The following is an 18670-nucleotide window of genomic DNA, read 5'->3' on the forward strand; positions in this document are numbered from 1 at the left end:
ACCCTCTGCTCTAGTTTCTCATTAAGATACACAAATGACTCCTCACATTAACATTATAGTCCTAAAAGTAAATAACTTACAAAAGATCCCACCACACTTTTTGGCATATCTGTTAAGTGCTGATAAATTATAGTTAAAAACACAAGGGAATACTTTATTGAGCAGTTTTTGAAAATATATTTAGGCTAAGTCCAAAGGATGCAGAGATAACAGGACAGCTCTGCCTATTGGAGCACATAGTCTAATATGAGTTGAGAAACCAGCAGTCAATATAGTGGACCAGCTGCAGCATCACAACTACATGTAGTAAAGCGGCAGCTGTCATCTTGGTGAAGTAGGGGAGGTTGCTTTTCTTGCTAGACTGGATTTGCTGATGTAATTCTCAAAGAGGTAATAGTGGGCAGATCCCCATTTGAGGGCTATTTAAAATCTTAGGTAGGAGGGTATGTATGTGTATATAGGTATACAGTTGATCTTTGAACAGTGTGAGGGTTAGGGGAGTCAACATCCCCCTGCACAATTAAAAATTCTGCATATAGCAATTTTGACTCCCCAAATTCTGATCTAGTAGCCTACTGTTGACCATAAGCCTTGCTGATAACATAAACAGTCAATTAACATGTTATATAAGCTAGATGTATTATATACTGTATTCTTATAACAAAGTAAGCTAGAGAAAAGAAAATGTTATTAAGAAAATCATAAGAAAGATAAAATACATTTGCAGTATTTATTGAAAAAAACATGCATATAGGTGAACCTGTGTAGCCATGGTTCCAGGGCCACTGTATGTATGTACACACACACACATCCAAAGACATGCCATATGTGGTATTCTATTTGGAAAATACAAAACCGAAACCAGCAATTCATTGTGCAAACTATAGAAAATAGAGCTTGGCAAAATCTTCTTGATTGATAACAATGCACAGAAGATGAGCATAGTGGACACTTAGGAATAATTCCTAGAACCTGAATTCTCTTCCTGTTTTTGAGGGTAATTTCCCATTTTCAGAGCCTGGGTGATAAAGAAGAAAATGTCAGATACTTTCCCAGCCTCCTTTGCCATACATATCTATAACTCAGTTCTGCTAGTCAGATGTGCCTGTGCTGGACCTGGGCTAGTCACATGAACAAGCCGGAACTGTGGGGAATCCTCTCTGCTAGTAGCATAAGCTGCAGCTAGGATGGAGCTTCCAGGGTGAGCATCCAGGGCTAGTGAGATCCATGATACAGGGTGTAGAGCTGGAGGTTTGCACTCTGCTGGACCCACCTTTTTACTTCTAGATGCTGATCTTCAGCAGCTCTTCCCAATTTAGAGTTCAGTAATATCTAGTTGGTAGTTGAAATCAGCCATGGAAATGGGAAAATACTACAAATTAGGGTTTCTTCCCTCAGCTTTCCATCCCAGAACTATTTTACCAGCACATCATTTGATTTTGAGTGTTTTTCTTACCATATAGGCTGTAGACTTGTTCTCTAATTCTTCTCACATTTTTTTGAACTGCCCAATGTCTTAATTTCAAAACATTATGTAATTAGTTGAATGTAATATCTAAAATAGACAAATATATATATTTATTTTTTGTAATCTTCACCTGAGGACATGTTTTTATTGAGGAGGTGGGGAGAGAAAGAGAGAGACAGAGAGAGAGAGAAAGAGAGAGAGACAGAAAGAGAGAGAGAGAAACATTGATGTGAGAGAGAAACACTGATTGCTTGCCTCTTGTATGTGCCCTGACCGGGAATCAAATCCACCACATTTTGGTGTAGGGGACGATGAACCACACTGGCCAGGGCCAAACCTATAGTATGCGTAGTGAAGTGAGTACCTGTGAAACCTCAGCCTATGTGAGAGCTAGAACACATACCTTTTTTTTTTTTGCCTATTTATGTGTTCTAATTCTTCGTTTTGCCATACTAAGAAATGATTGTTGTGAATTTGGATTTTAGCTTTTTTTGACTTTCAAACTAACACACCCTAGCATTCCCAAGCATTTTGTTCTCATGGTCAACTAGAGGTAGGAGATCAGCAAAAACAGTCTGCTTCCTATCCTGTATATGAGTCATTGGCATTATCTTCAATTTGTGTTTCTTTGATAGTATCTTTTAAAGCCACTTGTACATTTTGTAAGCATTAATGGCTAGAACTAGGTAAAATAATCTATATATCCACTTAGTTGTGAACAAATAAAAGGCAGTTTATCACAATCAAGCAAACCAATGAAGGTGCTTTGTCAATTCACAAAATTCCATAAAGATGCCTTGTGAGTTGTATGTCACATGGACTGAGTGATACACCTTGTAGCTCTGGCTATGAAATATTAGGGAAGTTTAATGGTTTTTCCATGGATGTGTACTCCCTGGGTTGTATAGGTTGCAGTTGGGAGCTCATAGGTGTAGAACATCACAAATTGCCTAATAGAACTTTTTGCAGTGGTTTAGACAGTCTTGTGTTTGCATTGTCAGGTATATAACACCTGAGATGTGGCTAGTGAGACTGAAGAATTGAACTTTTCATTTGTGCTTGGTGAACTGTATTAGACAGCAGATCAGCAGATTAGATATTTGTGAATGTCTAGGCTAAAAATATTGGGAGTAGTAAAATAAAGAGAATGTCTTTATTTTAATGACATTAACAAGAACAAAAGGAAGTTTTGTCTCAACTTGGAATTTTTGTTAATGACTAAAATTTAGATGACATTTTAGCCTCTTTTTTTCTAACTGTATTATCTGGGCCTTTGCAGGCCTATTACTGGTAAATATGGAATAGAAAATTGTCAACTGGGGATATGCTTACTTGAGAAATTAACTGTAAAATGTCAATTATTTTACATTTCTCTTTGCTGAAAATATAAACTACACTAACATACATAGAAAGGTTTTACTTAAAAGACTATAACAAGAAGCCTTTTTTTCCTTGCTGATATTTTACTTAAAGGTATAGTATTTAAATAATAAAAGCATAATATGCTAATTAGACTGGACATCCTTCCAGAAGACATTTCGGATGACCTTTCGGACAAAGCGGGGGCTGCAAGGGAAGCCCGGGCCTGGTGCCTGCCAGTGGCCGGAGGAAAGCCTGGGTCCGGGGTGCCAGGGGGAAACTGGTGCTGGCAGCTGGGGGAAGGCAGGCCTACTCTTACACGAATTTCATGCATCGGGCCTCTAGTATTTAATAATGTGAAAAGTATCACTTTATGTTAAATTTATTTTTTAGACATGCACGCAGAATTTGCTGTGATTTCCAATCATGCTATTACTGTTTCATTATATGAAATGTTTAACGTAATATCTAGTCCATGAGTTAGATTTTTGTCTTTGATTGGAATGTGGAAAGAGAGAATTTCCCTCCACTGACAATGCCTGTAATATAGCATTAGATTTAATCTTATTTAAAAAGGAAATGTGAAAATAAGTTAAAATACTTACATTAAATAAGTTAAACTTTAAATAGTTAAAATTTTAGAGTATTGTGTTCTTCATTTATGCCATAGAGGGTGTACTTTGAATTTGATGTTTTTGAACAGAAAACATTCCTTTTAACTACTACTGTAAAGTTGATATTTCTTTAAAAATTACATTCTTTAATTCCAGAATGTCCCTTAATGTGCATGGGAGGAGAAGGCAAATCTATGTGAATGAATTAGAGCACATAAGACTAAAAACATCTATTAATACAACTTTGACTCAGAAATATAATTTTGTTTTCCTAAAATTTTCTTGTTATTTTCTGAAAATGAATCCAGAATAATTTTTAAGATTTTTTCAGGAGACTCTTTATCTTAAAATATAAAAAATACACACCCTGATCTATGTAATATAATTTAAGTTTTGATCTTATTTAATTGAAGTGATCATTATAATCATAAAGCCTGATCATTAAGGAAAAGAGATGCACGATTAATGAAAACAAAGCTGTGGCTAGAATGTGATATTTATTTCTTTGTGTTTTGACAGCTTGAAGGTCCATGTGTTTTGCAAATTCAGAAAATTCGCAATGTTGCTGCGCCAAAGGATAATGAAGAGTCTCAGGCTGCTCCGAGAATGTTGCGACTGCAGATGACTGATGGTCATACAAGTTGCACAGCAGTAGAATACAGTTATATGTCAAAAATAAGGTGATTGGCACTTTATTTTATATATTTGTTACAGTGTTTGAAGGTGCTTTTCAAATGGATTTTGTTTTAAGAACTTTGAGAAGAGGAATGAATTCTTTAGTGCATGTTAGGATTTTTAAGAAGAAATTGAAGTTTATATTTCTAATTTATCTGTATAGAAAAATAGGTAAGAATGGAGTTAGTTACTCTTTTCTTCAATATTAATTATGAAAACAGAAATTAAAGGTGTTTTTGCATGAAAAGTAATCTTTTCAATCATGTCAGTAAATTTGAGGTCATTCTAATTTCTTTAACTACGTTATAATTCTTTCTGGACAGTTAGCTGTATTCATTACACTATTTTGTGTTCATAGGAAAGTTCATAGCAAATGAGTTTTCTAAGGAAATGATTGCCATGAGGGAGGTTCATAGCCACCATACTTTCTAAGAGAAATGGGAACTCCATAAGGCAGAAGTTTCCAAATCCTTCTTTTGATATTTTCATGAGAGGTTTCATAATCACGCCTATTAGCATGGAGAAAAGCAATAAGGGAGGGGATGTCCTTTATCCTCAGTGCCCTATTAGGTCAGTTTGAGCTCTATTTTCTGAAATGGAAATTTTCATTAGGCATTTGTTAAACCACCTTTTTTGTTATTTTACATGCTTATGTTTGCTGCTCTGAGCTTTTCATTTCATACTTCTCTCTTAAGTAAGCATTTAACAAGCACTTAGCATCTGTTGTGTTCCAGCTCCTTTATCTGGTGCTGGAGGTGTTATTGTCAACAGAAAAGGTATTATCCAGTGGAGGGAGAGGGCTGTCCTCTCCTTGGTGCTTGTCAGTCTTGTAGAAAGACTTCAAACAAGTGACACTGGACAGTTGTGTTGTAATAAAGTGAATTTGTTAAAGAAGCATGGCAAGCAAATTTATCAAAATATATCTGGCTTATGAAGCACAGACAGACTTCTCAGCCCGGTGGAGGTTCAAGGGGTTTTAGACCCTGTCTACAGGTTTCAAGGTTCCTCTTCCAGATGTCTTCAGCACAGAGCCGACTTCAGGGTCCCCCTTTTACTTTGTTGTGGCCTTTCCCAGAATTTATGAGAACATCTGGCAAGTCCCAAGATGGCTGACTTTTTTGTTCAGTGAGTGAGATAAAATTCCCTCTTTTTCCTCCCCCAAAACAGCTGACTTCTTTGTTTAGGGGGTGAGATAAAACTCTTCCTTCTTAAGTTCTTCTCCTATCCTGCCTTAGCAATACCAGGGAGATTTTAGCTATGTATTCTCTGGATAGAGAGGAAAGGTATTAACCATTTGTTCTCACATGTCCTGGGTTGGGGAAGATTAAGAGCTTGCTGCAAGCTGGCTGTAAGCTGTCCAGACATTTGGACATCTCTGTAGGGCCCCAGGAGTCGGAGCTGACTCAGTGGCATGTAACACAAAACGTCTTGCTCTGCGTGCAGACTCTGAAGCTTTAAAACAGGAATATTCTGTTTCTTCTTCTTAGCAACTCTTCTAAGAACTTTTTTTTTTTTTTTTTCCAGAATAGACCAGTGCTTTCATTGATCTGCTTTTGTATGTATCAGCCTATAGTGAATGCCTTGAGCTTTTAAAATGTGAACAATGTGAAGCCATTTTGGCATGATTTTCTAATCCATTCTTAGTGTTTTAGGACCGTCTTTACTCCTATTTAGAGTGCTTTGCCCTTGCTAAATGGGCAAAGAGACGAGGGAGGGTTCAGTATATGTGCTTTAACTTTAGAATAAACCTATGTGATGAAATGGATTTCTTCCATTGTCTCTTCTACCAAAAGTTTAATAGAAGGATAAACAGCTTGTCTCTGGTCTTTGTAAAAGGGGTTGTAGTGTAATGTTTCCCTGCAAACAGATAATATTAGTCCATTATAGAAAAGTTCTTTTAGGTTAGTACACTTTAAGTAACTCTCATTTGATCTTTAATTACATGGTTAACAAAAAAAGAACATTATTTTTGTGAATTATGGTAGCTCATCCTATCTAGTAATCCTATCAAATAAAAGGATGATATGCAAATTAACTGTCACTCCATCACAAAGCTGGCAGTGCCCATAGCCACAAGATGGTGGTACCCAGAACTCTCGGTCCTGCCAGAGTCCCCCAGTCCCAGGAGGGCAGCTGCTGAGAGTGGGCAGCATGAGTGGCCTGGCGGAGTGCTTGCTTCGTTGCTGCAGTGACGTGGCAAGCGTTCTGTGCCCAGCTGTGGTTGGGCCTCTGGCCAAACCAGGGTGCAGAACGCTTGCATCATGGAGAGCCTCTGGGCAGCAGGCACAGAACAAGCAGGCCCCACAGAGAGCTACTGGTGCATGGATTCGTGCACAGGGCTACTAGAGTGTTAGAGTGTGTGTGTGTGTGTGTGTGTGTGTGTGTGTGTGTAATTTTTAGGACTATTACTGGTCAGATATATTTTCCTTTGATAAAATTTAAATTTGTAATATAGTATATCATGTCAGTGCACAGCCAAAGCTCAGGGAAAAATGGCAAATCATATTTGTATAGCATGGCATTATTGAGAAAGCTTATTCATCTATTTCTATTTATCTATTTGTGAGGTGTGTTATATATATATATATATATATATATATATATATATATATATATATATATATTTTATTCCTGGAAAGAGTTTTTGTGTTAGTTCATTTTGAAGAACTTGACCAGCTCATAATATGAGACTGAATCAGTCTTGAGGAGGAGCTTCAGCATGTTTTAACTTTGTTTTTTCTTTGCTTTAGCCTGAACACACCACCTGGAACTAAAGTTAAGCTCTCAGGCATCGTGGATATAAAAAATGGATTCCTGCTCCTGAATGACTCCAACACCACAGTCCTTGGGGGAGAAGTGGAACACCTTATTGAGAAGTGGGAGCTACAGAGAGTAAGTGTAACTGAGAATAAAGGCTTCAACTTCTAAAATACTACACTCTTCTTATTGCAGTTTGTATTTTAAGGAGACCTTCCCATAGTGAATAATGTCAGAGTTGAATAGAATGGAGTAGAGGAATCTTTATAGAAACTATCTACCTTTGTTTAAGCACATTGTTCCTCTAAAGTAGGGGTGTCGAACTCAATCAGAGAAGGGGCCAAAATCTAAAATCCAGCCTAAATCGCGGGCCGAATGGTTTACTGAACAGTCAAACTGTCATTGTGATGGAAACGCAGCGGAGTGCAGTGATGACAGCGCGGTGCGGGCCACATTGCAAGGCCTGGCGGGACGGATTTGGCCCGTGGGCCTTGTGTTTGACACATGTGCTCTAAAGCAGTGGTTCTCAACCTTTCTAATGTCCTGACCCTTTAATACAGTTCCTCTTGTTGTGGTGACTCCCAGTCATAAAATTACTTTTGTTGTTACTTCATAACTGTAATTTTGCTACTGTTAATGAATCGTAATGTAAATATCTATGTTTTCTGATGGTCTTAGGCTCTATAGTAGTGGTTTTAGGCTGTTGTAGAGCCTAAGACCATCTGACTGCAGTAGATCAACAGAATTGGAAAGTAGAGGAACATTTACTAGATAACAGATAACCTAGATGACCACGAGGATGAAGCTATTGTTAACATAAATTGGGGAAACATCAACTAAGGTAACTAGAGAGAACCTAGTCACATGAACCCCTTTATTATAGTGAAATTCTAATTTGCACTCACTAGTATGTATGTATGTAGATGAAACAAATGTGCGGTATGCTTTCATATATGTATTTGTATATAAACACAAACACTTGCTTTGCAGAAACAATGATATACATCACACATGAGTTATAACTGGTATCTTAAGAGTTTTGAAAACTTACCAGTAAAACATAGCTTTTCAAAATATGCAAAAAAACAAAACAAAAACAAATATTGAAAAATGACATTTACTTTAAAGTTGTGGTTCTCAACCTTTCTAATGCTGTGATCCTTTAATACAGTTCCTCATGTTGTGGTCACCCCCAACCGTAAAATTATTTTCATTACTACTTCATAACTGTAATTTTGCTACTGTTAGTGAATCGTAATGTAAATATCTGTGTTTTCTGATGGTCTTAGACGACCCTGCTAGCAGTTCTCAAGCTGTCGGTCGTGACCCACAGGTTGAAAACCAATGATGTAGAGCAGAAGACCATTGGTGCATAAATATGAAAGCATACTGCATATTTGTTTCATCTACGTACATACATACATACTAGTGAATGCAAATTAGAATTTCACTAAAATAAAGGGGTTCTTGTGACTAAGTTCTCTCTAGTTACTTTAGTTGATGTTTCCCCAATTTATGTTAACAATAGCTTCATCCTTGTGGTCATCTAGGTTATCTAGTAAATGTTCCTCTACTTTCCAATTCTGTTGATCCACTGTAGTCAGATCTTATATCAGTCTCTTGTTCCCGAGTTGCATTGCTGTTACTCTAGTTTAAGTCTTTAGTATCTCTTTTGTGGACTGCTGCAGTAGCCTTTAAACTAATCTATATACATATTCTTTCTCTGTCTTTTAATCTACTTTATTTCCTTTTGCCATATTATCTTCCTTCAGCATAACTCAGAACATATCACACCCTGCTTTTATTTCAGATGCCTTAGTTTGGTGTTCAATGCTGTTAATAATCTAGCCCTAGTTCAAGTTTATCTTTTCACCTCTAAATTATTTCATATTTCACATAGATTTTGATCTACCCAAATGGAACTGCTTACTTTTTTTATTTTTTTTTAAACTCATCCTACTTTTGCTTTACTGCTAAGCACTTCAGGTAGACATGGACTACTTTAGCCTTTCTTACCACCAGGTCCCTGGACTGATAGATGTTAATTTACATTCAAGGTCTCCAACCAGGTCACCAATTGCACTGTAGGGAGCTGTGGGCCTGGAGGTTCAGACTGAATTGGGAGGGGAGCAAAAAAGGAACATGTTACAATGCTGAGGACAACGATGCTGGACCCCAGGCTATGCTGGCCTATGGTTTGGGCAACCCCTTCAGGTTCACTCGGTGCCCAGTTCCTCTCCAACTGGGCACATGGAGTACAAAAAATAGTTTCTTTCTAGGCTTGTACTTGATTCCAAAAGAGTGAAACTACTTACTCTTTCATTGGCTCTCTATGCTTTTCTCACTTCTACACCATTCATCTTGTGTTCTTTCTCATAATGCCTGCATGGCCAAATTGTCCTCATGCTTTTAGACTCAGATCAAATGCTTAAAAGTGAAGTAGTTGCTCTTTTATTGAATTCTAGGGGTACTTTATCCATTTTAAGAAGTGTATCTCTTTTTAGCACTAAAATTGTATTTATTTCTTATCTCCGTTAGGCCTCTTAAGATCAGAATTCTCGTTTGTATCATCTGTGTTCAGTTCTATAAATATTTATTGAACAGTATGTAGGTATTGTGCTGAGCTCTTGCATCCTCCTAACAGTCTTATGGGGGAGTTTTATGTTTATATAGATCAGAAAATGGACTCTAAGAACTGTTAACTAACTTATTTTATAATTAGACACTTGATAGGTGATGGGTCTGAGCTTTCCTATATCTCCAAAGTGGTTGCTCTGAGTCTTACATGTAATAAACATCATAGCAAATAATTGTGAAATGAATGAATTACAAAGCACAAAAGCTAATTACTCTCTGAGCTAAAATTAATTTTCTTGTGTTACTCTCAGTTCTTGCCTAAAGTGGGCCTTGGGGCCTAACAATATTTCAAACTCCTGGTATTTTATGATATATTTCTTTTTTCTACTTTCTTAGTTTAAAAGTGCTTCTGTTGGGAGGTAAGTAGATAAGGAGAATTCAGCACATATTTTATTTCTTAATACTCATTCCTTATGATAATACTGTGTTATATTTGGGGCTGCTGTACCGATTCCTTATAATAATAATGTGCTACATTTGGGGCTGGTGTGCTGTGCATAAGATAATGTTTCATAACTTCATTATTTAATTGAAAATGTTGCCAAAACAAATAAGTGGAGGTTTGATCGTTTTAATAAAGAGCCAAATATATGAACTTTGACTTTCCCAGCAAAACCCCACTCATTTTATGTGACCCTTTCACAAGTTGATACATTTTTATTATAATTAGAGGTTTTTAAAAATGTGGTAAGATGTTCTCAAGTCAGACCAACATCTTATATAATTTTCCCAACCCAGCCTTAACTACTTTGACTGAAAAGTCAGTTAAACATTTTAAGAACTTCCTCATTACACACACATACATGCACACACACTGAGGAACACACACACACACACAGATTAGTAATAGTTTCATAGTTGTCCTTGTAATGTTTTACTATGTATATTTGCACTTTTGTTTCCTGAAAACCTGTTAGTATTTCTTGTTAGGAATAGCAATAAAAGTTTACATGAAAAAGTTTAAAAACATCTTACTATAATTATAATTCTCTATCATTTTATAGTTTTTTGATTTGGTAACCATAGCAATGTAGAAACCGTGGAGAGTTCAATTACTTGAACATCTGGCAACTAGTACACACAGAAACCAAATGCACACATAGAAATCATAATCCATAGAGAAAATTTTGGAATTAAAAAGGCCCTAAATTTTCTTATAAAATAAATAGGGGAAGAGAGCATTGAATAATATTTAAATCATATGCAGCTGGTGTAGTTGTAGCAAATTGATTACATACAGGTGAAGAAAAGAAGAAAGTAGTTTGTATCTTCCCAAACTGAAATTCTGTACCATTAAACATTAACTTCTTATTCTCCACCTATTCTCAGTCTCTGGCAACCAAGATTTTTATTTTTCTCTCTATTGACTAGTTAGGTACTTTATGTAAGTGGAATCATACAATATTTATCCTTTTTTGTCTGGCTTACTTCACTTAGCATAATGTCTTTTAAGTTTTATTCATATTGTAGCATGTCAGAATTTCTTAACTTTAAGGCTAAATGATATTCGTGTGTGTGTGTGTGTGTGTGTGTGTGTGTGTGTGTGTGTGTGTATGTGTGTATCTTACTTTGTGTTCATTCATCCACTGATGACATTAGGGCTGTTTTCACGTTTTGGCTATTGTGAATAATGCTATTATTATGAACATGGGCGTATAAATACCTGTTCAAGTTTTCGGTTTCATTTCTTTTGGACATATACCCAGAAGTCGAATTGAGCGATCATAAGTTATAATTTTGTTTGTAGTAACTACCATGTTGTTTTCCACAGTGACATTAGCACCATTTTATATCCCTATCAGTAATATACAAAGGATCCAATTTTTCTACATCCTCGCCAACTCTTGTTATTTTTTTCATATTCTTGCTAGTATTGTCTATTTGTTTATCTTCTTTGAAGAAGTATCTATTTAAGTCCTTTGCTAATTTTTAAATCAGTTTTCTTTTTTGTTGTGTGATTTCTCAGTATATTCTAGATATCAGTTTCCTTTCCAGATATATAATTTGCAATTATTTTTTTCACATTTCAGGAATTGCCTTTTTACTCAGTTGATAGTGTCCTTTGATGCACAAAAGTTTTTATGAAGTTCAATTTATTTTTCTTTTCTTTTGTTACTTCTGTGTTTGCTGTGTTTGGTGTCATATCCAAGAAGTCATTACCAAATCCAAAGTCATAAAGCTTTCTCCCTGTTTTCTTCTAGAAGTTTTTATGAGTTTAGTTCTTAATTTAGGTCTGATCCGTTTTGAGTTAATTTTTGTATAATAGTATAAAAACACAGGTGATATTTTCTATAATGATAATTACTAAAAAGTGTGTGGAAAAGCTTACAGTTAAGAAGCTGTATTAAATGACAGCTAGTGCTTAACAGATATATGTTAATATCGCAAAATGAAACAGATAAGAAGAATGGGTGGCCGGAAGGAGTCCGTCCTTCTGAAGATTCCTCATGACATTCAAAGGAATTTATAATGTGAGGAATTGCCTCTGCAAGGAGCAATTTTAAATATGAGAGCTAGGAAAAAAAGAAAGCAAAATTATTAGTTTGGAAGCTTATTTTTATTAAATAACGTTCAATTATTTAAAATATTCATCAAAATATAAATTGATTTTTAAAACAAGTCTTTTTTGTTTGTCTTTTGTTTTTTTTAAATAATCAAATCTTCAATTTGTTCCATATATCTGACACAAGAAGGTATTCCAATGAAACCAAGTCTTTATTAAGGATATTTTTGTAATTGAAAGTAATCAGCATATTATGAAATGTAACAATTTTATCTCTTTAAATAAGTGGAAACCTCTGTTATCAGTATTCCCATGAACTGTTTCTAGTTACAACATTTCAGAATTCTGTTACAAGAATTGGGGACAAAGACCAAATATATATTTCTTATTATATTGCAATATGACAAGTATGTTGTTTGGTAATAGATTTTATGTCTAAAAAGTACATTTGAAGAGTAATTTCCAGAGAATATTTGCCTATCAGATTATAGTTTTAACTAGAGGCCTAGTACACAAAATTTGTGCACGGGTGGGGTCCCTAGGCCTGGCTGTGATCAAGGCTAGTCAGGTTCCCTGCCACCCCCTGCCTCCTTCCCTTGCCACCTGTGTCTGTAGCCACTCACTCCCAGTTCCCTGTTCCAGCCTGGAGGCCAGCCTTGACTGGTTGGCGGGTCAATCAGGGCCTGCTGGCTTTGGGGAGGGACCGGAGGGTGGCTAGCAGTCCCCATCAGCAATCGGGGCCTGAGTTGATTGCTGATGGAGCCTCAAGGCAGCTCCTGCATTGAGCTCCTGTGTTGGTGGTTCCATCTTAACCATTGCTTAGACTTTCATATATATAATATGCTTTAAAGTAAAATTTTTACCAAAGTCTATTATCTTTGCATTTGCTACTTGTTGAGGAGTTTTTACTGTATTTTGTTTTTGTAGGAGTAGCTTGGTAAATACTTTTGAAAACTGTAATGAATGTGTATGTGTTTGTTTTTTTATAGAAGTATTTTTCAATTATATATATATATATATATATATATATATATATATATATATATATATATATATATATATTGATTTCAGAGAGGAAGGGAGAAGGAGAGAGAGAGATAGAAACTTCAATGATGAGAGAGAATCATTAATTGGCTGCCTCCGGCAAACCCCCCACTGGGGATTGAGCCCAAAATTGGACATGTGCCCTTGACCTGAATTGAACCCAGGACCCTTCAGTGGATGCTCTATCCCTGAGCCAAACCAGCTAGAGCATTAAGTGTGTGTTTGGTATGGGGAGATAAGGAGAGGACATTTACCTAATTATTGAAGTTAGGAACAAAATATTTTATATAGTCTGAAATATTTTATAGAAAGCTTTTTTTCCCCCCTGTGTGTGTGGTTTTTGAAAAATAGGAATGTATTAAATTTAGTAGAGTCCTGGTGCACTGTAAATGTTCGAAATATATTTTTTTATGTATAATTTATATTTTGTGACTCACTTTTCTCACAGAGCTTGTCAAAACACAATAGAAGCAATATTGGAACTGAAGGTGGACCACCTCCTTTTGTGCCTTTTGGACAGGTAATGACTTTTATGTGGCAGATGAATTTTAATCAGCAAAAAGTATTTTTCATCTGTATTTAAGCTGTGTTTAGTTTTGTGCTGAACTATTCATTCAGAGGTCATGGTGTTATATGGAAATATATTCAGTAAAGGAATTTAATAATAGTTTTTTATTCACTATAATTAAATTGATTTTCTCAAGAACTGTTAATGTAAAAATTGAAAAAAATAAAAAGTACACCTGAAGAGCAACTATAACTAAGATAAGATGGGGGTGGAGCATTTTTTTTTTTTTTTGAGAGAGAGAAATGCAAAAGAAGAAAAATATGCTATAATTTATCATTTTTCCCCCCATTAAAAACAAAAGAGGGAGAGAGAAAATAAAAGTGTCAACAGAAGTATGAAACAGAAAAGTGAGGACCCCGGAGGCAGGAAGGGGCATCACTGCACTGTAGCAGAGCCTGCTTTCCCAGGCCTTCTTGTAAAGGTTCTATTCATCTGCTTTGATTCAAATTCCTTTATTTGTCAGGGATTTAATTTTATTTTCAGTTGGTATTTTCCTTTCAACCACAACATCCCTGATCCTTCTCTGACATAAGCTAAAGGTTTTCTGTCTACTTCTTATTTTTCAACCTCTCCCTGTATAGCCACTCAGCTGGTATCTTGTGTCTTCCTGGTTGTGTTCATCATCAAACTGCATTCATAGCTGTCTACTCTCGCCTATCCTTGCTTTATCCCTGGAGAGTTTGAGAATAATCTCTGTGACAGCTTGCTTTGTGCCACATGATGCCACTAAGATTTAGCTATCAGTATTCTACCTTGTATATGCTCCTTATTTTTCTTTGAGAGTACTGAAGATGAGTTAGGGACACAACAGGTAGGAAACAGAAATCTATCTCTCTGTAACAACTTTAAAAATTTTGTGTGTGTGAAAAAGATAACTAGCTGATCAGAAGATAAATGAGTAGGATCAGATGCACTCCTCTTCAAAAACCTTTATGTGGAGTCTACTAAAAATTAAATGGAAGTCATTCTTGCATCATGTCTATTTTGAAAGTATTTTTAAAATATGTTAATTTTATTGTGCTTTGCAACAAGGAACAGTCAAGATAAAAAGAGGCATGATGCCCTTTGGTGTGATCTATGCTGATGATATTCTCACTTTTACCAATGTAATAAAAAAACAAACAAACCCAGAATCTAAATAGTATAAATATTCTAATAATTTGTGTTTGAAAATGATAAATGCTATATTTGTAAGAATTTGATTTTCTCTTGAATATTTTGGTGATAATATTTCTTTCAAAAACTTCTCAGACTTGTGATTTAATTATTTACAAGATCTTGAAGAGTGTTCTATGATTTTTTTTAATCTTAGGAAGTATAATAAAAGTAATAGTTTTAATAGTTGTTTATATAGTTCATTCTGAAAATTTTTTTTCAGCATATCTTACTTAGACTTATATATGGGTTAAAGGTAGATAATACTGGCTGTGTACTGGTATCAACAGTATATATTTTATTGCTAAAAATCTATAATTATATAACTTGTCTGAGAGCATTTTTTTTTACTGTTATTAATGAATTGAGAAAAGGTTTATTTTATAAGATTTTTACTGCTATGATTGGACTTATATTTAGGCAATGATGACTATGATTGGACTTATATTTAGGCAATGATGATTTTCTCAATTTATGAAACTAAAAATAAAAAACTTTGCAGCTTGATTGAGGGAGAGGGTATGCTTTTAGCTTTTGGTTTATAAGTTCAGAGACATCTTTTTATATGTTAAGTAACTATACTACTTAATCCTCATAAGGATATTGTGCCATAATGTATAAATCTGATTAAAAATCTGAATTTTACCTTTTCTTGTGCAGTGGTCTAGACTGTTTGAAATTAAAATATTTTGTCATTATCTTAAAATGAAACTTAGTTCTCATAGTTCAATGTATGTTTTAAACATGGGCCCTATTGGGGCGGGAGGACATTTTTCTGAAGCTTTTCACTTTATTTACTACTTGTACTTATTTAAAAGTTACTTTAATCAGTTTTCTACCTTTATTTATAAATAGAAAGAATTTTATTTTTATGGGTTCTCTGTTATTAAGATACAGACGCTTTTTTTAAGAAGTAATACTTTATTATGTAAACCTTGAATCTGTTTGGGAATTACTGATGTGATTAATTTTTATTTATTATTATCAGAAGTGTGTGTCTAATGTCCAAATGGATAGCAGAGAACTTGATCAAAGGAAGACACTGCAAGTTACAATGCCTGTCAAATCCACAAATGATAATGATGAATTTGAAAAGCAAAGGACTGCTGCTATTGCAGAGGTTGCAAAGAGCAAAGAAGTAAGAAAACTAAATTATAATAAAATTTTCTTAATTCTTGTCATTCTATTTAAAAAGCAGTTAGCTAAGACTCATTACTGGTTTGAATAAAGAAAACGATTTCAATCTCACTGGTTTAAAAAAAGCCTATCTAAGCAACTAATTCATGAATTAAAATTTCTTATAGAAATCTAAAAATCAATAAGTAGAGAAAACACCTATTTCAAATAAGCAAGAAATTAAAAATAATTAAAAAAAACACATTTGACTATTAGTAGTAAGTGATGGGGCCAGGGGTACACACATGTATAAATACACATATTATCCAAAGGAAAAAAACAGTTTTAACATTTAAGGATGAAAACTGACAAAATTGTTAGTCCTTAGTCTCTGATTTTTACCTACATTTCTAAGTTGCTGAGGGTAAAATTATCCAAGTCCAACTAATAACAGGAAACCCTCTACAGAAATATATAGCATTGGGTTTAGCTGTTATACTGTTAAAAAATAAGAAAAGGAAGGGAGAAAAGAAGGGTGGTTTGCTAGCAAGAATAACTTAATGGACTTATCAAGAGGATTTAGAAAAAGAACATATGAGCAAAATGTGTAAAGTACAAAGGCTTTTTTCACTGATACATGGAGAAGGTCAAAAGTTCGTTGGATTTATTACCGTATGTGAAAAGATAATAACAATATAAGTATTTTATTGAAATTCAAAGTTAAGGAGGAGACTCCTTGCATTTTGGTTCTTCCTGCAGCATGTCTTTCTATCATCAGTCTAATGTAGACACCAAAAGCAAAACCTTGGAATCAGGCAGCTTCAAAGCATATCTGCTGACAACCTTGGATAGCTTGCTTAAATTTTGTAATTTATTTTTGTTTGTCTATAAAAAGAAGGTAATAATAGTACCCAGTTTATGTGGTTATGGTGAGAATTAAAATTGATAATCTTTAAAACATTTAGAACACTACATGGCATAGATCACAATATTCCTTTGCTAAAAAAGCTCTTAATAATCCTGACTATTGCTATTCTTTAGTGTTTTTTCTATTTTAAAGCACATTAAAAATAATTTTTAATATTTTTGAAATTAATATATTTTGCACAGTTTACATGAAATTATATTTCTTTTTCCCCAAAAGCTATTAAAATTATGTAATTTCAGAAGAGGATATGGGTATATATCAATTTCTTAATAACTATAGGAAAGTTGTTCTTTTGATTTATACTTTTCTCAAACAAACTTTTCTCCCAAAATTTTGGTTGATGTGTTTACTGCTATCTATTTGCTAGAATATACTTAATACACTGTAATATATGCAAATTGTCCCCTCGACCAGGAGTTGCCCAGCAGACAGGCTGGCCAACCGCCCATGTCCCCTCCCCCTGGCCAGGCTGGCCAGACCCCACCCATGCACAAATTCATGTACCAGGCCTCATGGTAATGTTGATCTCACAGATGCCTGATTCACATAATATGGACAAAATGATGTGGCTAATAAAGGGCATCAGTTGCCTATGGGTAATGTTTAAGTTGTATTGTTTCTAGATATTTGCATGTTTAGTGAGTAACAACTGTTTTAAAACACTAAAAAGCAATTCTGAAAATGATATTTATCCTATTCCTTAATCTATAAAATGGAAAGAAAATAGTAAGAAAATGTATCCAGAAGATGGGGCTATTTCACTACCACCAAAAAGGAAAAAAAAAAATATTTTTGGAGTAACAGAATTTAAATTTCAGAAACATTTTTAATTTGGAACAGGTCAGGCTCTAGAATTTTCAGGTAACCATGTTCTAAAACATTAAACAAAGCAGTAGTATTACCATTTGTTATGAGTGCTTAAAATGTGCCAGTTTCTGAATCTATCACTCATGTCTTTGTTATCATTTAATCCTCAAAATGTACCATTTTTAAGCATGAGAAATTTAAGGCTCATGGAAGGAGGAAGTTAAATGACTTTTCTGAGGATAGGAGTTAAGAAGTGGCTGAGACAAGATTTAGTCCCACCATTGTCTCGCCCCAAAGCCTATGTTCTTAACTATAGTACAAACATTGTCTTACATTCTAATAAACTTTGTATCACATTAATATAAACTCACATTTTTCTTTATGATTATGTAAGTAATGACTATCAGGACATTCCAGATCTGTTTTCTTGCTGGGATTGCATAAACCAAAAATTGAATGAATCCAGTAATACATCTGTGGTTTTTAAAGATGTGATTTTATTTTTATTGGAACTAAATTTAGATATTGTGGTATTTCAATACCTAATAGAGATATTTAACATGTTGTCCATTAATGCTTATCTAACATCATTTTTCTATATTTCAGGTCCTGTTCCTTTATATTTTTATCCGATACAAAATAATTTTTCAATGTTATATGAATTTATATCTAGCATGTTTTATTTTCTTACTGTACTAAGTTTAAAACACATTTTTAAATATTGATCACTATCTCTAATAAAAGTCAAGTCTTGAGAACTTCCTTTGAATCTATTAGCTTATAAAGATATTACTATATAACTAAATGTTTAACTTGATATTATACAAGTAACAATTGTGGGATACTTTTAAATTATGAATTAGTATGTTTCCAAATCAGTGTTCTTTATGTTCTAGTTTTTCAGAATAGTTTTAAAAAAACATAAGTGATATCAAAATTTTCAAATTTGACTACACATATAATTATTTCAAATAAGCTAGGTAAAATAAGAACTGTGGACTTCAAAATTTTCATACACAGATGTTAAGACACAGCCTAT

The 18670-nt window shown here is 34.4% G+C and overlaps 1 protein-coding gene across 9 annotated transcripts in view; it reads left to right on the top strand.

Annotated features, from left to right (window-relative positions):
• The window catches only part of TDRD3 (tudor domain containing 3), a 148897-nt gene that overhangs the window by 70714 nt on the left and 59513 nt on the right, over positions 1-18670 (top strand). For all 9 annotated transcript variants that reach the window (XR_006742949.1, XR_006742948.1, XM_036456094.2 and 6 more), the window contains 4 exons: positions 3961-4121; positions 6867-7008; positions 13506-13577; positions 15769-15918. Coding sequence is in view for 7 of the 9 variants with exons in the window: in XM_036456094.2 (XP_036311987.1) it covers positions 3961-4121; positions 6867-7008; positions 13506-13577; positions 15769-15918 (525 nt within the window). In the remaining 2 variants the exon portion in view is untranslated. The remainder of the gene's footprint in view (positions 1-3960; positions 4122-6866; positions 7009-13505; positions 13578-15768; positions 15919-18670) is intronic.

Source organism: Pipistrellus kuhlii, unplaced genomic scaffold (genome assembly GCF_014108245.1).
Source record: "Pipistrellus kuhlii isolate mPipKuh1 unplaced genomic scaffold, mPipKuh1.p scaffold_m20_p_3, whole genome shotgun sequence".
NCBI classification, from domain to species: domain Eukaryota; kingdom Metazoa; phylum Chordata; class Mammalia; order Chiroptera; family Vespertilionidae; genus Pipistrellus; species Pipistrellus kuhlii.